The 21,975-nt window shown below is 42.5% G+C and overlaps 2 protein-coding genes across 2 annotated transcripts; both read right to left on the bottom strand.

Moving 5' to 3' along the window:
- Positions 1-26: 26 nt before the first annotated feature.
- On the bottom strand, positions 27-1,724 carry MYCFIDRAFT_75608 (uncharacterized protein; the record flags this gene model as incomplete). The annotated part of the gene is made up of 1 exon (XM_007922202.1): positions 27-1,724. One exon carries the CDS (start codon positions 1,722-1,724, stop codon positions 27-29), a length of 1,698 nt encoding a protein of 565 aa, XP_007920393.1.
- An 851-nt stretch (positions 1,725-2,575) lies between these two features.
- MYCFIDRAFT_28283 (uncharacterized protein) lies at positions 2,576-3,157 on the bottom strand (the record flags this gene model as incomplete). The annotated part of the gene is made up of 2 exons (XM_007921667.1): positions 2,576-3,034; positions 3,089-3,157. The coding sequence occupies 2 exons, from the start codon at positions 3,155-3,157 to the stop codon at positions 2,576-2,578; spliced, it is 528 nt and encodes a 175-aa protein (XP_007919858.1).
- Positions 3,158-21,975: the final 18,818 nt, after the last annotated feature.

The raw sequence follows: 21,975 nt of genomic DNA, 5'->3' as shown, positions 1-21,975 counted from the left end.
TATTGTCGAGCAATGTTCATTCACTACTACTTCTTCTCTTCATCATTCCGAGGCCTCCTCCTGTACTCCTCCTTCGTAATCGCAGCCACAATCTTCCTCTTTCTCTCAGGCGTCAAGAAACCCATCAACGGCGCTCTTCGCTGCTGCTGTTGTTGATGACCCGCACAATTGCAACCGGCGCAGTGATGTTGACTTTCAGCAACAGCGTGGTCAATGGAATGTCTCCTCATCGCCACCCTACCAGCTTGAGCTGCGTTCGTAGGTGGCGAGGTCATAGATTCCGGAGTGACTTTTGGAGATTGAGGGTGTGGAGTTGGAGGAGTTGGGAGATTGTGGGGAGGTGGGAATGCTGGGGCTGGGGCTGGGGCTCGAGTTGGGACCGGAGGTGGGTTTCGAGGATGGATGAAGCTGAAGGTTTGGTTCATGCGTGGTGTGCTGCTACCTTCCGTCTCCCATTGTGATGAGGCTTCCGAGGCAGCAGAAGCGCGGGAAGTTTGATCGCCAGCATTCGTTGTTGCCCAGGTCGAAGCATTTGAAGGAGCAGCAGAAGATCGAAGAGGATCCGGTCTGGCTGAGAGTCTGTAGGGAGATTCCATCAGGCTGCCATTGCTGCTCTGTGACTGCGTGTCGAAGTTGGCTTGCTCTACTCTTTGGTACAGACGAGTATGGCGACGGCTGTGACGGGCGTCGGCTGGAGGAAGACGAGTGGGCAGTTTGATGGCGTCAGGTGCTTGTTGTGTCAGAACCCTGGGTGCGTCGAGGGGATTGTATGCGGTGTATCGCTGGCTGCTGTGAGCATGCGTTGAAACTGGCTCAACGAGCAGCGCGGGTGCAGCAAAAGCGGGTGTCGATGCCTGTCTAGCGGTCTCGAGATTCTGCTGAACATGAGGTGCTGCAGCGTGCTTGCCCTTTGGAGCCTGTGACGGGTTAGAAGATGCAGGCGCGGTATGTGTAGTATCTCTGACTTTGTCCAAGTACTCCGGTATAGAGTCTTTGCGAGGAGGAGGAGGAGAAGTGTCTTTGCCCTCTAACGCCGCGGCTGCAGCATTGCGAGCGTCTGCTGTATCCTGCTCGACATCAGTGATGGATGTGTCGATCGAAAAAGCCGAAGCGAGTCTGTTCTGGTGGTTACGGCGATCGTGATCCGAGACATACTCATTTGCAGGTCTCTCGAATGGCCCTGAAGCCAATGGTGCTCGATACGGGAGGACGTTGAGCGTCGGTGGGCGGTCTGGGATCTGCGATTTTCTGAAGCTGGCTGTCAGACGTCTAGAGTTTCCACTACTAATGCCATCGACTTGATTGAGGTGCTGTGCTGTCAGTCGTCTGTCATTCCGAGATGCTACGCGAATTGGATTGACTTGACCAGGGAACTCGCCGGAGGCAACAGAGCTTGCAACAGCGCTCGGTGCGACAGACATAGTCCGGACAGATGTTACCGCTGTATAGGTCGGGGAGAGAACTGCGTTGACAGGCGGATGGGCAATTCGAGGGACTATGCGCTCTGGAGGTGGTGGCGTAGCAGAACGGCCTTGATGGATCATGAATGTTGTACGCTTGTTGCCGCGGGTAGTCGGATTCGTAACGCAGATGCTCGGAGTTACTGAGGCTCGGTTGCTGCTCTCTGGGTATGGCTCATCAGCGATTGGCGTCTGCGTAACACGCTTTTCTGTGGATTCCACGTTGTTAACGCTGAATGTGCGTTGCTTCTTGATTCCCATCATCTTCGTCAAAGCTTTCTTGGCTTTTTTTGCAAGACGATGTTGGAGGAATTTCTCAAAAGCTCGTCGAGATCTGCTTCGTGGTGTTCTGCTGAGAGCAGCTCTGGCTGGACGAGTCGCGGTGCTGAAAGCAGTATAAGTACTGAACGTGGTCCTAGCTGGACTCGATGGGCCTGTACTTGGTAGGCCTGTTGGGAAAGCCTGCCTAAGAATGGTGCTTCTGTGAAGCGATGGAAGTGGCTTGTTAGTCATGATTAGTGCGTAGTGTGTTGAAGACTGAAGTTGTGAATTGTGCGGTGTAGTGAATTGGTGCGATTGGAAGATCTTGGCCAGCAAGAGCTCGTGGTTGAAGCGACTCAATCGTTTTCACTAACTGCTGATCTGAGTATGCGACTCCTTGGCGGTGGGGTAGCCCGGAGATTATATCTCTCCTTAAAAGACGCTGTCGCAAGTGAACAAAGGCCCCAAATACAATCGCCGACAAAGAGTTCGTTGTGCTGCAATGCGAGGTGCTCTGTGTGACAGTCGTCACGACAAAGAATCCTAGTGTATTGTTCGAATGTCGGCCGGGCGAGCACGCTGTAATCAGGCTGTGGCTATGTTGCTGAGCGGAGCAATGAGCACTTGGTGATGGTCCTGATGAAGGTTCTAAAGTCGATTCCAGTGAGATGTATATCGGCACTGGACCTCACGGCCATTGTTCCAGCAAGAACAGTACTGGCAGCTGGCCATATGTATGTCTCACCCATCGCGTGGTCTCAAGAGGCATGCATACCATCCCGACCGGCTCCACACCTCGTTGCACTCTTGACCGAAGTCCACTAAAGCATTTCGTCACGACGTCTGCTTCCACCTCATCTTCCTGCCCAAAGTCCTATTCCCGCTCCGCGACTGCTCTCATTCACAGGTCTCTTCGCCACTCTTCCCTGGCTCTTGACGCCCTCTACGACCCTTTCTAGCCCCGTCTCGACCACGACCCCGCCCACAATCATCTCACCAAGCACTGCATGCAGCGTCTCAAAATTGAATATCAGATCCAACTCGCATACATTCTCGAAGAGCCGATCCAGTGCCTCTACAAAGACTTGGATCAGGTCAAGTAGTGCGAGAGGAGACTCAGTCGATGTAGAAATGACTATGAAGTAGAGTGTGGCATAGTGCCGGTAGGTCACGAGGGAGGGAGCATCGTTGGAGTTTGTGGAAGAAGTGGAGGCGAGAAGAGGAGGCAGAGGGAGGAAGTTGCAGGCGGAATCTGGGCGGGCGGAGACGAGGGTAAAGATCTCGGATATGAGGCGTTGTTGGACTGCTGTGTCCTGGGCAGTGATCAGCATGAGTATGTGCTAATGCTCGGCTTGTTTGTGAAATACCAGTTGTGTGTAGAATTTGGTCAATCGCGGCTGGCCATTGTTGTTGAAGACCAGCACCGCGTTGATCATCGTTGCGCGCGGATCAAGAGAGACAGTGTCTTTGTCGGTGTCGTAGATGTGTTCGCGATCTTTGGATGAGGTAGTAGGTAACTTAACGCGGGGCCAGGTCCGTTGCGGAATGCCAAGAGTCGGTCACAAAGTTGCTCAGCTACACGGACCCTTGCATGTCAAATTGGCTCCTCAATTATCAAAATGTCTTTCAATGATGGGACAGTCTCAATTCTTACATATTGACATAGGTTCTCGTCACACCCGTCCGCTAAGACCCGAATAATTGGCTGAGAATTTTTGCAGAGCCAATTGTACTATCAAAGTTGATGTAGAATTTGACTTACCCCGGATTTTAGCGTAGAACGTCAATCGACGGATTTTAGCGTAGAACGTTAATCGAAACAAATATTAAAGGGAAATTTGACTTGCCCCGGATTTTAGCGTAGGTATTAGCTAGTGTTAGCTAGTATTAGCTAGTATTAGCTAGTATTAGCTAGTATTAGCTAGTATTAGCTAGTATTAGCTAGTATTAGCTAGTATTAGCTAGTATTAGCTAGTATTAGCTAGTATTAGCTAGTGTTAGCTCGGACTATTAGCTAGTGCTAGCTAGTATTAAAATCTAAGTTGTTCGCTAATACTAAAATAATTAGTACCGTAGCTACTAATCTAGATACCGCGCCTACTGCCCGCAAAAATCTAAGTTATCCGCTAAGACCGAAATAATTAGCTAAGAATTTTAGTAGAAGTAATATTTAATTAAAGATTAAGGAGAAGTTTAACTTATCCCGGATTTTAGCGTAGAACGTAAATCGAAAGCGCTTAACGAACCCCGGATATAAGCGTAATACGCTAATAAAAATTTAGTAGGAGCTTAACGTATACTAGTAAAGACCTAGATATAGCTATATCCTACTAAATACGAAGCCTATCGACTAGTATAAAGGTCCCTATAGCGAAAATATTAGTAAGACTAGTACTAATAGTACTATTAATTTTAATAAAGCTATTAGTAGAGCTACTAGTAACTTTAGGCTATTAGACTATTAGTAGGGCTACTAGTAGGCAACTACTAGTAGGACTAGGTATTAAGAAAACTATTAACAAACCTATTAATTAAACTATTAGGTAAACTGTTAGATAGACTGTTCGATAAACTATTAGCTAGACTATTAGTAAACCTAATAATAGAACTAACAATAAAACTAATAATGAAACTAATAACTCAAATAGCACTAATAGTAAGACTATTAGTAAAACTACTAATAGGACTATTAATAAAACTGCTAATAAAACTGTTAACAAAACTACTAATAAAACTACTAGTAAAACTACTAAGACTACGGGCTAACCTACGAATAGGACTACTAATTAAAGTACTAAGACTACTAACTAAACTAGAAACAAAACTATTAACAAAACTACTAATAAAACTATTAATAAAACTACTAATAAAACTATTAAAGATGTTATAGTAGCTGCCTAGAAAGCACCGACAAGTCCTATAAGCTAGCCGCTATACTATAAAGTAATATCGGATTTGAGTTGCCTTAGTAGTAGGGGCCCCTAGCGAAGTAGGTCGCCTAGTTAGCCGCCTATTTAGCCGTATAACGTAATATCTTAGGGACTCCCGCGGAGGCCGTATATAGCAGAACAACACGTTATATATTAATATACAAACGACGGGACTATACTAAATTACGCGTACGCGTATATAGACGATAGCAAGCGAGATATATAGAGTCGTAGGACTAATCCGAATAGTAGGAAGGAACCGGAAGATAGGGAAGAGCTAGGAGAAATATGTTTACTTAAGAGCGGTTAAACGAGTTCGTATACGCGCGCCGCGTAAGTTAGCTAGGAGATAAAGGCACTACGAGATAGCGGATAAGCGGAATACGCGCGCGCGCGCTTAGCGCATAGGGAAGGACCTAAAAGTAGAGGTTTACTAAGAAGTTAGCAAGCAGGATATATATACTTACGCTTACGCGTCGGACGCGCTAGACGCCCGTAGGGCGGGATACTAAGGAAGGGGCTCTCCCTCTAAGGTACTCTTCTTCTTTTCTTCGTAGTTCGTCTTATATAAATAGTAGCTATATTAATTTAGTGCTCCCTCTAGTTTAGTTTAAAGTCTTGTATACATTCTTACTACTTAGCCTCTAACCCTTATAAAAGAAACTACTAATAAAATACTAATTAAAATTTTCGTTAAACTAAAACTAGCAATCGAACTACTAATTAAACTATTAATTAAATAGTTAACTAAGCTATTTTTGAAATTACTAATAAAACGACTAATAAAACTACTAGTTAAGCTACTAGTTAAACTACTAATTAAACTACTAACGAGATTTTAAATCAAAACGTTACTAGTAATTAAACTGCTAATCGAATTTAGTTCTACCTCCGATACTCCCCGAGATCGTACCGTATTCGCTATTAGCGCGGCTGCCTTCTCGCGTCTTACCCGCGATAAACGTACTTAGATCTTCGCTATAATAATATAAGATATCGAGAAGGCTATCCGAAAGTTCGACGAAGAACCGACGGACCCGAGAACGAAACTACCGAAGGAGTATTAGTACCGACTCTACTAGTTTTCGAAAAAGAACGCCGACATTCTACTACCGTACTAGTCTAGTATCGACTACAAAATCGAGCTAATCGACGGTAAGCCGCCGCCGTATAGTCCTCTCTACTCTATATCTCGAGATAAGCTCCTTATACTAAAGAAATACCTAGAAGATAACTTATAAAAGGGCTTTATCCGCCCTAGTTCCTCCGAAGCAGCCGTACTAGTAATATTTACCTAGAAACCCGGCGGAGGTCTCCGCTTCTACGTAGACTACCGGGGCCTTAACGCGTTAACAAAAAAGAACCGCTACCTAATTCCTCTTATAAACGAAACGCTCGAACGTCTTTCGAAAGCCCGCTAGTTTACTAAGCTCGACGTAATCGCTACCTTTAACGCGATCTATATTGCCGAGGGAGACGAATAGTTAATAGCCTTCTAAACCCGTTACGGCCTTTTCGAATACCTAGTCTTACCGTTCGGACTATATAACAGACCTAGTACGTTCTAATTATATATTAACGATACGCTTAAGGAATTCTTAGACGCCTTCGTCTCGGTATATATAGATAATATCTTAATTTATAGTAAAACGAAAGCCGAATACTACAAATATATCGAAAAAGTGCTTTAGAAACTCGAAGAGGCCGGACTATATATCGATATCGATAAATACGAATTCTATAAGTAAGAGGTAAAATTCCTCGGCCTTATTATCTCTTTAGAAGGTATTCGAATAGATCCCGGCAAAATCGAAGCCGTTCTAAACTAGGGAGTACTACGAAACGTAAAGGAAGTCTAAGGCTTCCTCGGTTTCGCTAACTTCTACCGGAGATTTATACGGAATTTTAGCGGAATCGCCCGTCTACTTATAGTACTTACGCGGAAAGACGTTAAATTTGAATAGTCTCTAGCCTATTAAGAAGCCTTCGACTAGTTACGGCAAAGTTTTACGACCGTACCGATCCTATAGTACTTCGACTTCGATAAAGAAACCCCTCTAGAAACCGATACTTCCGATAGTACGACTAGCGCCGTTCTCCTTTAGCGGACGACCCTAGAGGATACGTAGCTACCTATAGCCTACCTCTCTAAGAAAATGTCCTCCGTAGAATATAATTACGATATCTACGATAAGGAACTCCTCGTAATCGTTAAGGCCTTCGAAGAATAGTACCCGGAGCTCGAAAGTTCTAAATTACCGATCTAAGTTAGCTTAGACTATAAGAATCTTATCTACTTTCTTAAGAGCAAAATCCTTAGCTATAGATAAGTACGCTAGAGTAAGTTTCTTTCCCGGTTTAACTTCGTTATCTAGTATAAGCCTAGTAAAGCGAACTTATAGGCCGACGTACTTACGAGGCGTAATAGAGATTCGCCTTTAGATCGAGGTCCGTAGCGCGAAGAATAGTCTATCCTAAAAGAGTATAATCTAAGCTAGGAACTATACGAACTCCTCGGAGACGACTTTACTAGCCCGGAGCCTCTCGTAGTATCCTTCGTACTAATAGCCGCTCCCGCCTTCCTCGAAGATAATAATAGCTCGGACGACGAAGATATAAGTTCGGAAAACTCGGATAGCGACTAGGAAAGCGAAGAAGAAGTATAGAACCTCCTCGAACCTATTTAGCTCGAGTAGTAGCTTACGATAGCGTACGCCGAAGACGCTTTTACTAAAGGCCTAATTTACGCTTTATAGAACGGAGAATAGTTATATAAAAATGTTTCTCTTTTAGAGTACGAGCTCTATAGAACTCTATCCCGAGCGCCCTATATAACGTTTAGGAATGCTCTCTACGTCCTAGACTTCGAAGATTTGCGCGATTAGATTACACGTTCCGCCTACAACCCTCTCGGAATAGTATATCCTAGTCGAGCTAAGATATTATCTTAGCTCCGGAAGTAGTACTACTAGCCTAATCTATACCGAGATATCGACCGATTCGTTAAAAGCTACGTAGTATACTATAGAGCAAAAGTAGATACGCGTAAGCCGCAAGGGCTACTAAAACCTCCCAAAATCCCTCTATAGCCCTAGCAACACATTTTAATAGATTTTATTATAGGCCTACCGAAAGGATCCGACTTTAACGGCCTTTAGTTTTAAAATATACTAGTCGTAGTCTGCCGCCTAACTAAACGTAAGAAGGTATTAAATGCCTGTAGCCTAACCGCGAAGAATACGGCTTAGGTCTTCTACCGAGAAGTATAGAAAGATATAGGCCTACCTAAATTAATTGTATCTAATCGCGGTCCGAATTTCGTCGCCCGTTTCTAGAAGCGCCTGTACGAACGACTAAAAATTTAAGCGCGCCTTTTAACGGCTTACTATCCGCAGACCGACGGACAAACCGAGCGGGCTAACGCTTAGATCGAGCAAATTATTAGGTACTTCTACAATTACTACTAAAATAACTAGCTAAAATCAACGCCTTCTATTAAAATTGCTATTAACAATTAGGAATTAGCTAAGACTTAGACTACGCCCTTCTACGCTTCGACTAGATTTTACCCCCGAACTAGTATAGAACTAGTAGAAATCGAACTAGAGCCCCTAGTAAACGATCTAGAGAGAGACGCCGATGCTTTCGCTCTTTAAATAGCCTAGACCTACTAAGAGCTCTAGGACGAGATAAGGTATACCTAGGAGGTATACGAGCACTACGCGAATTAGCGTAGACGCGCCGCGCTAGATTACTAAGTCGGAGATTACGTTTACCTCGACTTACGGTATATTAGAACTAACCGACCTTTAAAAAAGCTCGACTAGAAAAATCTAGGACCCTTCCGAATTATAAAGAAGGTCGGTACGTACGTATACGAACTAGATCTCCTCGAGAATCTTAATATTTACCCGGTTAAACACGTTATTAACCTAAGAACCGCCGGAGAAATCGCGGACCCCGAAGACATTCCGCTAATTCCGGAAGCTACCGAGGCTACTAATTAGACTAAAGACGAGCCGGAATCTGCCTTAGGTATAGTACGGGCAATTATCGGATAGAGCTTTAGTAATACAAACTTCGGTAACCTTAACCTACCCGGTCCGTAGGGAGAGGTATAGTAGGAAGGGTACTTAGACGAAGATATAATCTAGGAACCCCTACGCTATATTATCTTCGCCTACGAAGCAATCGAAGAATTCCTACGAGATTATACCGACTAGTATACAACGATAGAAGGTACTATTCCGGAACACTTTCTTCGGAAAGTATACAAATAGAATTTAGATTAAGGTCTCCGACCCGAACTAGGGCAAGAATACTAGTATCTATTATATATAGACCTCCTTTAGCGTCGTAGGAACTCTACGCAAAACGAGAGGGGGCTACTATTGTAGTAGCTGCCTAGAAAGCACCGACAAGTCCTATAAGCTAGCCGCTATACTATAAAGTAATATCGGATTTAAGTTGCCTTAGTAGTAGGGGCCCCTAGCGAAGCAGGTCGCCTAGTTAGCCGCCTATTTAGCTATATAACGTAATATCTTAGGGACTCTCGCGGAGGCCGTATATAGCAGAACAATACGTTATATATTAATATACAAACGACGGGACTATACTAAATTACGCGTACGCGTATACGGACGATAGTAAGCGAGATATATAGAGTCGTAGGACTAATCCGAATAGTAGGAAGGAACCGGAAGATATGGAAGAGCTAGGAGAAATATATTTACTTAAGAGCGGTTAAACGAGTTCGTATACGCGCGCCGCGTAAGTTAGCTAGGAGATAAAGGTACTACGAAATAGCGGATAAGCGGGATATACGCGCGCGCGCTTAGCGCGTAGGGAAGGACCTAAAAGTAGAGGTTTACTAAGAAGTTAGCAAGCAGGATATATATACTTACGCTTACGCGTCGGACGCGCTAGACGCCCGTAGGGCGGGATACTAAGGAAGGGGCTCTCCCTCTAAGGTACCCTTCTTCCTTTCTTCGTAGTTCGTCTTATATAGATAGTAGCTATATTAATTTAGTGCTCCCTCTAGTTTAGTTTAAAGTCTTATATACATTCTTACTACTTAGCCTCTAACCCTTATAAAAGAAACTACTAATAAAATACTAATTAAAATTTTCCTTAAACTAAAACTAGCAATCGAACTACTAATTAAACTATTAATTAAATAGTTAACTAAGCTATTTTTGAAATTACTAATAAAACGACTAATAAAACTACTAGTTAAGCTACTAGTTAAACTACTAGTTAAACTACTAACGAGATTTTAAATTAAAACGTTACTAGTAATTAAACTGCTAATCGAACTGCTAGCTAAACTACTAATCGAACTACTAATCGATCTACTAATCGACCTAATAATCGGCCTACTAATCGACCTATCTCTATTTAGAAGTTAGTAATTTAGTACTATAAACTTTAAATTATATAATTTATCGAAGGACTAGTATTAGCTAGTAACCGGCCCTATACCTGTAGGCTAGTTTTAAGCCTGTATAAGAGGCCTCCTTCTATAGAGTAGACAGATTATCAACCTCGTGTAGTGTGTTATTTATATTACACTTCTATAATACCTATATTATAGGGCTCTAGTTACTAGCCTAAGCGGCAGTCTCGTTATCCTATCTTGCTAAATATAGCTACCTATATTGCTATAGGTTATATTACCCTCGGTTGCCTATACTATTACTGCTAGTAGTAGTAGTAGTGTTAGTTTCCGTCCTTTATTAGAGCCAAAGGTAGGGCTATCTCTTTATATCTAATAGGCTTAGGTATGTTAAAGGTAGTCTCTAGGCACGAATAGCTATAACTAAAGCGAGGGCACGATAAGAGCCTACGATACGGACGATACCGAAGTATCTTAAGGGGCTATTGCGACAAGTAGAGAAACCTCTTAACGAGGGCATCGCTTTAACCCCGAAAAGCTACAAACCCTTAGGACTATTATAGCTTAGGGCCTAGTCTATAACTATAGCTAGTTTCTAAGGACTCGGCTCCGGGTCGAAGACCTATTTAGTACCGCTTGCTCGAGATAAGCTACCGCTAAGCCTAAAAGGGGAGATAGATTAATTACCTATCGACCTTAGCGGGCCCCGCTAAGACTATTAATACGATAGCAATTTCTAGATTACAGGTCGGATGCCTAGATAGTTTCCCTATTAATTAGAATAGATTGTTTCGGGATTCGTAGCCTCGTTCGGACAGTGCTTAGCCTTCTACTAGAAAAAGAAGGTTCCCGCCCCTCTACCTAGCTAAAGGAGATAACGAGGGTTAGTAAAGGGGCTAGTTTCTAGGATCTAGGTATAAATAGAGATTATAGTTCCTTCCTCCGAGCGGCTTTTGTCTAAAGTTTACTAATTTAAAGCTCCTAGTAGTGTCTAGGCGACCCCTAAGAGGCTAAATTCTAATACTACCCTAGGGGTAATATTAGAAGAAAACAGCCTAGTACACTACTTTCTCGTATAGCAACATTGAAACAAACCAAACCTATAATATATACTAAAAGCACTTTCCTATAGCATTTTATTTTAACTACTTTATAACAATCGAATAAGCTCTAGCAAAAGCGAGTATTACGAATTAGCGGAATCTTCGGAATCTAATAACCTACCTAACCCTATTAACGAAGAAATCAGGCGACGACTAGTTATTATAAGCGCTATCGACCTAGGGGCTATCGAGCCTTCTACGCCCGAGGCTCTTTATAACGTCGTTATAAAAATAATCTAAGGGCAAACTAAGCTTCTCCGTTAAAACAGGCGTCGCCTACTAGAGCTAGGAAGCGGTAGAAACCCTTTGTTCGAAGGGTAGAACGCTACGGCGTATATAGAACGCTTTAAGGACAACTTAGCCGAGTACGGGCTTAAAGAGGAGTCGGACTAGTATAAGGTCTAGTCTCTTACGAGGACTACTATTACTAAGCTTTACCGAACCCTTAGAACCCTAGTTAGCTGTCTAGAAAAGGACGACAAGTCTAATACCGACTAGGAGATCTTTAAGTAGGCCTTTATAAGAGAGTATCGGGATCGCGATAGCCGTCGTATTAAAGGCAGTCGTACGTAGCTTAAGAACCTCTATATAGAGAGGCGCACCGAAGATAACGACCTAAAGGAGTATATCCGCGAGTTTATTAAGTTAGCGGACGGCATTAACTAGTAGGACCTCGAGAACTCTTAAAGAACGAGGCTGCTCCTTAAAGGGTTACCGTAGTCTACGGCTAAGCGTGTCTTCCGTCGCTATAAGCTTAGCGAAGCTAATCCTAAGACCTTTAGGAAGTATAAAGAGGTCCTAGAGGCTATTAAGGACGATATTAATAGCTCCGCCGATACGAAGAAGTTTATTTACGGCGAGGACAGGAATAACCTAGCTTAGGTAAAGAGCGACGCCTCGGGAAGTAGAGGACCTAAGTTCCTTCCTAAGTCGTAGAGCGGTCCTAAGACTATAACTCCTACTATTACTAAGCACTCTTAGGACGTTGCGGACTTAGCTAAATCCCTAGCCTAGCTTAACCTTAATACGAAAGCACTATAGCGAGTTAGGGAGGTTATTAATACTAGTATACTAAAGGATATGCTACCGGTCTACTAGGTTTCCGATCCTAACTACCCTAAGGCCCCTTTAGTTAACGTCTACGCTATACGGAAGATCTATTCTAACTTAGATAGCAAGTGCTAGATATACGGCGGTTTTAAACATATTTAATTAGACTGCCCTATCTAGAAAGAGCTTCTTAAGAGGAAGCTCGTTATATAAGTAAATAGTCGGTTCTACTATACCGATACCGGCGATAAGATTAACTTCGAGTAGGATCGTAGAGCCCCGAAGCTGCCTTAACTTAGGAGTCTTCTAGAAAAGAAGTATAGTAGCAAGATCGAGTTTAAGGATACTAGGAACAGTACCCTCGCCGCTATTACTAAACGAGAAACTTAGAAGGTTAGGGCAAAACAGGTTAAGGAGCGGAGTAGTAACGGTACTACTAAGCCTATTAAAGTCAACTTTGTTTCTTAGGACCCGGACGCAGTTACTAATGTTTACGCGGTTACTAAGAATAGCGTAGATGTCTACGATGCTATAAGGTCCTAAACCTAGTCCTAGGGCAAGGGTAAGAGCCCGTAGAACCCTACCCACCCTAGTACGGTAGCCCCTACTAGGATACTTAAGAAACAGGCAGCTAATAAGGCTAAGAAATAGCGAGAATTAGTCGCTAAGACTAAGACACTCTAGACAGCTAAAGACCGTATAACTCGAGCTAGTATAGCTACTCCGGAGGTACTAGAGACTCCTAATATCGCTATAGAGGACGATACTACCGACCTTAGTAGTACCCTAGGTCTAGCTAACCTACCTGCCTATAAGCGGAAGTTATCCGATCTAAAGAGCTTTCGCTTTAATAGGTATATAAAGAAGTACGGTGCCGGGCCTACTAACTCTTATAATATAAAGGCAAATGCTCTCTTCTAGGCTTTATAGTTCTTAGACTTTAAGTCTAACGTATCTATAGGAGAGCTTCTAGTATACGGTTTGCCTACTAACCTATTCTAGAGCTGGATTCCTAACGATACTACCTTTATAAAAGACCTTGTAGCCCTCCGACGTAAATAGGGGCGAGAGGACTATATCGACGTCTCTTCCCTATAGTTCCTTCCTAAATTTTTAGGTGCCTAAGAGTTAGTAGAAGGCGAATTAGTAACCTACGAGAGCTAGGAGACTATCGATAATGCTAACAAAGAGGGGATTAAGGAGATAGGCCGAGGGGATAGTAATAATACCGACCCTGCTTCGGTTTTAGTTTCTATTAAGGCTATCCGATTTACTAGCTAATAAATCGGTCGAGTAGGACCTCCTCGACCTAAGGAACTTTACTCTATCCCTAATAATATAGACCTTTCCGCAGTTACCCGTTCTTTCGCCGTCGTTCCCGCTATCTATATTTAAGTTACTATCGGAAGCTATAGTTAGTAGTTGCTAGTAATGCTTAATAATAGTTTAGAGTTACTTATTATAAGTAAGCGCTAGGCTAAATAGCTCCGACTACTAATAAATAGAGATATTTCCCTTAGTATATAGAGAGTAAATAGGGAGGTTACGCTAGTAGGTGCCTGCTATAATATTATAGTAGACGCTTTCGGTATATGCTTCTCCTTTACCTTCTAGATTGCCGCTAACCCGAATACGCTAATTATTCTAGGTCGACTATAGTCTCGTATAATCCGGGGTATCTAGCGCAACTACGACGATAGCTCTTAGGAAGGAACTATCGCTAACTAGAAGGGTAACCGAGTCGTATTTACTAGTTATATCGGAAACACTAGCTACAAGTCCTACGAGGATATCCTTGCTACTTCTAAGCGCTCTTCGGGAAACGCTATAGCGCGGTTATAAGACCGGCAATCTGCGCTATAAGTTAGTATAGCTTAAATAGGTTATATCTAGAGGTGCGCCGCTCTATACGTTAAGGCAAGTTTCTAGGCTCTATACTAAGGAGACGAATGCTCGAGGCGATAGCGAGTATAATAATACGGCAACGACAACCTAGTATACGAATCTCGGTAATAACGCTATCGCAATTATCGCCGCTAGAAGCGGATCTACCCGAGCCCGAATCCGAACTAACTAATTAGAGCGCCGATCGAATACTATCCTAGGGGCATTATTAGGAATCTAACGTTTTCGCCGGAATTATAAATTAGGATTACTAGCTATATACCTACCGACTTAAGGAGACTTTTAATAAAGTTTACGCGCTGTTCTATTACGCTAATCTCCGGGCCTAACGTTAAAGAGAGAGGGCTCGGGCATTACGAGCGGTTAGTATATATACCCTATATAAGAGGGTAGCTAATAAGATTAAGCCCGTAAAGGGTAGTATATATATAACCGATAGGTCTAATCCTAGCGGAAATCCTAACTAGCGACAAAAGTGCCTTAACCGCGAAGCGATATTAATACCTAGGGATAGTCTATACGACTAGAGGTATATTGCTAAAAAGTTCTCTACTATTCCTAGGGGATCGAGGCTAACGCCGGAGAGACTAGCGAATATTAAACCTAGTATCGAGCTTTCGGATCTTAAACTAGATTTGCTATACGAGCTTCTATATAACCGCAAAGCTATATTAGTATATAACTTCACGTATCTAGGTAGGATTAACCCGGAGGTTGCCCCTCTATAGAGGATCCGAACGATCGAGTATAAGCCTTAGGCTTACCTAGGGTTCAAGCTAAACCCGAGCCTAAGAGGTATAGTTAAGGATATAATATAGTAGCGTATAAAGGCTAGCACCTTAGAGCCTTCCTATACCTCGTATCGCAATCTATACTTCCTAGTTTAGAAGAAGATAGCTCCTAGGGAACTAAAGAAGTATCGGCTAATTAACGCTACCTAGAAGTTTAATATAGTTACGATTAGAGATGCTAATCTTCCTCTAGAGACTAATAGGCTCTTAGAAGCCTTTACTAACTATATAGTAGCCTTACTAGTTAATATATTCTCGGGCTACGACTAGATACCTCTCTGTCCTAATAGTAGAGACCTAACTAGTTTCGAAACGCCTCTTAGACTATATAGACAAACTACCCTTCCCTAAGGGGCGACTAACTTAGTAGCCTAGTTCGTACGTATTATAAACTAAGTCCTCGCGGCTTATATTTCTTATACTACGATGCCTTTCCTCGACGATATCGGTATTAAAGGCCCTAAAACTAGGTATAATAACGAAGAGGTAGAGCCTAGTATTCGGAGGTTCTTTCTTAAACATATCTAGAACCTCGATAGTGTCCTCTGCGACTTAGAGCGGGCTAACTTAATAGTATATAGGGAAAAGCTTTAGCTCCTATACAAGCGTATAAACATTGTCGGGTTTGTTACTAATAAGAACGGCCGCTATCCTAACAATATACGGGTCCTAAAGATTGTATCCTAGCTAGACCCTACCTATTAGAAAGATATCCGGATCTAGCTTAGAGTAGTCTCCTACTTCTATATCTAGGTCGAAAACTTTACGTTAGTATATAAGCCTCTATACGCCTTACTTAAGAAGGATATAGAGTTTAAATAGACCTCCGTTTACTAAGCCGCTAAGGATAAGGTTACTAAGGCACTTGTTAGCGCGCCTACGCTTACCTCTATTAACTACTTAGAAGGCGTAGGTCTACTAATTGTTACTATCGACTTAAGCGGGGAAGGCTACGGCGAGATACTAATATAGTATAACCGTAAGGAGCCCTCCTTACGTTACCCTATCTAGTACGAGTCCGGTCTATAGAAACCTATCGAGGCCCGATACGATACTAGCAAGCGAGAATGCCTTAGTATCTATAAGGCTCTTAAGAAGTTCCGACCTTAGCTCTTTAGAGTGTTCTTTCGCCTAGAAGTCGATACTTAGACGCTAGTCTATTAACTTAACTGTATAGCCTCCGACCTGCCTAACTCTACGATAGCTCGGTAGGTTGCCTAAATCTATTTATTTAATTTCGACGTCTTCTATATTCCTAGTAAGAAGTATACTAGACCGGATAGCCTTTCTAGAAGGCCTACTATAGAAGAAGACATCGCCGAGATAATAGAAGAAGAGGATATCGACGCAGTTATTAACCGCACCTTCTTTACTGCCTTCTATATTAACGCTATACCGGTAATTACTAAGCCTACTGCCGACGGCTAACCTAGTAACTAGCCTAACGAAGACCCTACTACTAACGGCAAGGACTAGGACGATACTAAGGCAGACGAACTAGATAGGGATAATATCCTTAATAGGGTCTACTCCGACGACTCCTATAATATCGCCTACTTCCTTACCTATACGAAGAGAGCTCCTAGTCTATTAAAGAGTTAATACCGTCGTATTATTCGCTATTCTCGGAGGTTCCTTATTAAGGATCGCACCCTTTAGCGATAGGCTATAATTAATATACCGCTCTAGCGTATTATTAACGATCTAGTAGCCCGATAAGAAATCCTTCGCTCCGTTTACGATAAGCTCGGCTACCGGGCGGCGGAGGGCACCTTCGATGTCCTTCGTCGACGCTACTAGTAGGACGGCGTATAGGCTAATGTCTCCCGCTACTATAAGAGCTGTCCTAAGTGCAACTTTAGGAACAGCTACCGGCGTCTAGGAGAGCTACGTATTCCTACTACCTAATCGGTCGGGGAGCGGTAGTATAGCGATAGGGTTTATCTTAGCCGCAATAATAGCTTATATATTATTCGAGAGGGTCTTTCTCGATAGCCGGAGGCCTATTATTTCTATAAGGCCTACGGTACTATTAATGCCCGGGATATAGCTACCTTCCTATTTAAGGATCTATTCTACCGCTAGGGAACGCCTTACGAGATTATCTTAGATAACGCTATAAACAATATAGCTAAAGAAGTCTAAGTGCTACTTACTTCGTATAGGGCGAAGAACGTTCGTATCTCCTTATACTATCCCTAGTCGAATACTATTATTAAACGCGGCTATCGGTCTTTAATTAATGCCCTATCTAAGATAACTAATAGTAGAGACAGATTAGTTCCTATCTCTACCTGCGTCCTAGCCCTTCTCTAGGCGGACCGAACTACTATTATCGATACGACTAGACTTATACTAGCGGAGCTTATAATTAGGAGGGACGCCGTTCTTCCTATTAAATTGTCCTATCGCACGTACGGCGTTTACGATTAGGGGTCTGTTCGTACTAGGGCAGATCTTCTTGCCCTACGGGCTAAGGCTCTTAAGGATATAACTACGACTTCTTAAGAGGGTCTTGCTCGACAACGTCGCCTTCGGGAAGAGGCTAAGCAGTATTTTAATAACTATAATGCTGTTAATTAGGAACCTCTAAAGATTAGCGATATAGTCCTTCTATACCGGTCCGAACTAGAGTATAGTTACTCCTATAAGCTAGCCTTTAAGTAGAAGGGTCCTTATAGAGTAAAGGAGGTCCTTTACTCGGGTTCCGTATACCTTCTTTAGGAGCTAGATAGTGCTACCTTAAAGTACACTTACCCTTAGGCTAATCTAAAGAAGATCGTTAAGTTACGAGAACCTGCCCGCCCTCCGCCGACCGAGGAGGAAGTTAGTGCCTCTATAGACCCTCTACCGACCTTAGATACCTATCGGGAGGAGGATCCTACCGCTATTCTAGATCCTGTTCTACCTAAGAACTATACCTATCCCTAGATTCGTCTTAGTAAGCTATTAGGAATAACTTAAGAACAAAGGGAGGGTTATATGCGGATTAACTATATATAGAGTGTTTCCGATATTGATTCCGATATTAATTCCGATTCTAATAGTAAACTAGACTTCTAGCTATCTAACTCTAACTCTAAGGAACCTAACTAGTCTAGCGATAAAGACCGCCTAGAATTGTGGCTAAACGACCCCGAGACTAAATAATTGCTTATCCTTCCCGCTACATTGCTTTTCCTTGCCTATTAACTATTCTCCGCGCTATTAATATAGAGCGCTACCCTTTAGCTTTAGTCCTTACTGCCTATTCCTACGGATATTAATACTCTTAATTATTACCCTCCTTTGCTTTTACCTTACCTACCGTTTTGCTCTTTTATCTTTTGCCTTCGTTTAATATTGCTATAGCTTTACTCCTTTTGTGTTTCCTTAGAAAGAACTATACGAGGTATAACTTCCGAATAATACCCCGGAGGTAGCATTCGGAAGCTAGCCGAACCCAATCCCCCTACCCTTCTAGGACTACTTCCCTCTAGTTACCTAGTCTCTAGCAACTACCCTTAGGTAGTAACGGTAACAAGATACCCTATTAGAGAGAATTGTTCCTGCCCTAATTAGCATTAGTTACGTAGGACACTAAGAAAGGGAGGATTCCTCTCCCTTCCTAGCTCTTAGATAGACGTAGCAACCTAGGCTTATAGCCTCTAGGAATAGGGACCTTAGGCCGCTAAGCTTAGTGTCTAGAAGAAAGAAGAACGTACGGGCTACGTTTATATACCTACTACTATAAAAGGTAATGCTATATCTACAACGATAGTGCTATAGGCTAATATAAGCTACGCTAGGCCTAGGCGATTTACTCCTAGATGCCGAGCATCTCTAGAGAAAAGCTAATACTACCCCGGGGGTATTATTAGTCCCGCTAGCCTTACTACTATAGATTACTACTAGGTACTCGAACTAACTAGTTACATTTCGAGTACGCGAGAATCTACGAAAGCTAGAGGTTAATAAAAGCGCGTAGTCGCTACTAGTAATTAGCTAGATCGATTGTTAAACTTTAGCCTACTCTACTAATAAAGGAGTCTCGTATATAGCTTTACTTTTTAGGGTCTATATATAGTCGTTATCCGTTTGCTTTACTAGAATATACGGACTACGCTACCTTCGTACCCTATTTAAGGCGAGCTTTCTAAGCTCTTTCTTCTACTTAAATACTAACTAACTTACTACCGCCTACCCTCTCCCTCTTCTTCTATCTAAACCCTTTAATTATTATTAACAAGCTACGAACGTTTTTGCAAACTTATTACTAACTCCTTTCCGCTCCGGTCGACTAAGATGTCTTCTAGTGCCCTAAATCCGCTAGGCGCTAGTAGTAGTAGCAACCTACTAGCCCTTAACTTAGCTATATTAGTCCCGATCGAAGCTCCCTCCGATAGCGCCTTAGTCGCTATAACTAGTCTCGAGTACTGTTTCTAGATCGTTACCGCTATCGACGACCCCTAAAAGAAGATTAAGACCGCTCGTACCTTACTACGCGTTATCGATAGAAACATTAAGAAGGCTACTATCTTAGTATCGTATAGTATAAACAACTTACGCTAGGATATTAGTAAGCGTATCTTTAAGCGAGACGTTCTTTAGGATATAGAGCTTTATTAAGCCTTTCCTATTGTCTATAGCCTCGAGATAGCGGGTACTACGATTCGTATACGCTTTACGAACCTTAATTAAGCCTTCGAGCAGTAGGGAGGTCCGAGTAGTCTCCTAAAGAGCCTTATTAACTTCGCCTATAACAGATAAGAGCGTACTAAGCAGGTTACGTCGTTCGTTAACAAGTATCCGGTCCGTCGCGAGGGAGTAGAGTACCTTTCCCGCACTATAATCTATCGAGTCTCTACTACTAGTAAGAAGTATAGTAAGCAATTAGTTAACTTAACCTTCGTACCTAACGACTTTACGACAGCCTACTAGAAGCGGTATAAGGATGCTATTGCCGAAGTAGATCTTAACGCCTAGTCTACTAAAGATCTACTAAAAGAGAAGGGCTATTGTATTAATAGTGCGGGTTTTATTATTAAGGGTTAAGAGGCTCCTATCGTAGATATTCTCGAACGTAGGGTCCTTCGTCTTAAGATAGAAGCCGATACGGCTACTAGTCTAGCGCTCGCTATAGAGATATAGGTATAAGATCGTCGCTCGACCTGTAACCGTAAGGTCCTCTAAGAAGTTTAAGATAAGCGCGCTAAGGCAGAAGTAGCGCGTTAGAAGGCACTATAGGCTCGCTAGGCATTCTAGAAGGCCGCTAAGAAGTCTACTATACCTTCTAGTACTAACTATAGCGACTCCGATATTAATATACCGGATATGCTACTAGAAGATACTATTTCCTCCGAGGGCTCTTTTAGTAAGCGTAGGTATAGAGGCCTCTCGCCGATACTATTAACTAAGAACATCTATAGATCTTATAAGAGTAACTCTATCGTATATCTTATTACCGAGATCGATATAGTTCCTAAGGGCGATATAGGCAAAGCATCTGTCGCCCTATCTATCTATTAGTAGTACGACGACCTTAGTAAGCTAGGCGAAGAGCCGTTTACTACATATACTAGCTATATTAAGAAGGCCGCTAAGGCGTATAGTCTCTATACTAGTACTAAGACGAGTGTCCTTATTAGCCGCCTATTAAAGATTAGACGTAATGTCGCTAATTAAGATACCTTCGCTACCCTTAGGGCTAATTAGGCCTATACTAACTAGTTTCCTAGACGCCCTATTACCGCCCCGATATCTCTAGGACTCTACGCGTTCAACCCTACTAGTACTATTACTCGCGCCCTTACGCTAATAGATCGCTAGAGCAAGTTCGTTACTAGTATTCTTAGCTAAGGTACCTCCTTCGATCGCTTTCGTTAGACTAGTAATATTATCTTCCCTTAAGTCTTCGGTTAGTTATAAGAGCCTCGTAGAGTATACCTTCCTTTCCTTATCGATCTAATATAGGAGGAGTTTAAAATATACCTTTAGTATATACGTACGATACCTAAGTCTAAGTAAGAAGGCCGTAATGCCCTTTAAACTTATAGTATAAGTAACTAAATCGTCCGCTAGCACCCTACCCTATAGCTCTTAGCTATCGCCCTTCGACCTAATTACGTATACGAGCTTATCTCCGTCCCTAAGCCTACTAAGTTCTTTAAAGTTAGCGGTACTTATAAAAACTATCCTTCTAAGGAGTCTGCTCGTCTCGGATAAGATATAGTTAAGCTCGTAGCTAGCGAGGGTGCTAGTTACCTACGTATTAAGGTCTACCTTATATCTAAGGATAAGACTAGCTACTCTACTATTATCGAAGGTATATACTAGCCCGAGGTCTTTGCGAACTAGGTTAAGAAGCTTAAGGCTCGTAGCCTAGTCCTACTAAGCAAGATCGGCAAGCTTACTAATAAGTACCTTACCGACGACGACCTCGACTACACACCTAATAGCTAGCTTAATAGTAAGGGGCGCAAAGCGGAGTAGATCCTTAACCCTCTAAAGGAGTATAAAGTCTCTATTTAGATACTATACCTGCTATATAGTAATCTAAAGACTAAGAGCAACTATATATTAATTAACCTAGGCTACTCTTACGTTATTAACGGCACTAAGGTTAAGGGCTACGAGAACTTAATAGTCTCTTAGGTTGCTAAAGCGTACCGTAATCTAACCGCTCTCCTAGCCTCTAACTCCTTCGTACTATTCGCTTTCCCTATAGCTATCTTAGTCGAAGGCCTCGGCTATATCTCCGACGCCCTAGTTAGTAGGATTCCTTAGTTAAGTTACGTTATTTAGAACGAAGTTAAATAGATCCTCTAGCTTAATAACGAGGGACTTAAGGAATATCTATACGATTAGGAGAATGCTACGAAGGAAAAGGCTACTAACCTCCTCGTTAATTAAGCTCTCTATAAGGGATAGTACTTCGGTACTAATAGCTTCTACGCCTCCGGAGGAGATTTCGAGAGCCGACTAGTAGATAAGGTTATCGCTAGCGAGGATTACGGTGCACTAAAGCAATAGTAAGTCTATATAGTAATTAGTTATTTAGGAAATTGTTTTTGCATAATTATAGTGTCTAGGATTAATACT

This window comes from Pseudocercospora fijiensis (assembly GCF_000340215.1).
Source record: "Pseudocercospora fijiensis CIRAD86 unplaced genomic scaffold MYCFIscaffold_1, whole genome shotgun sequence".
Classification (NCBI taxonomy): domain Eukaryota; kingdom Fungi; phylum Ascomycota; class Dothideomycetes; order Mycosphaerellales; family Mycosphaerellaceae; genus Pseudocercospora; species Pseudocercospora fijiensis.
This window is presented reverse-complemented; position numbering and strand designations above follow the sequence as displayed.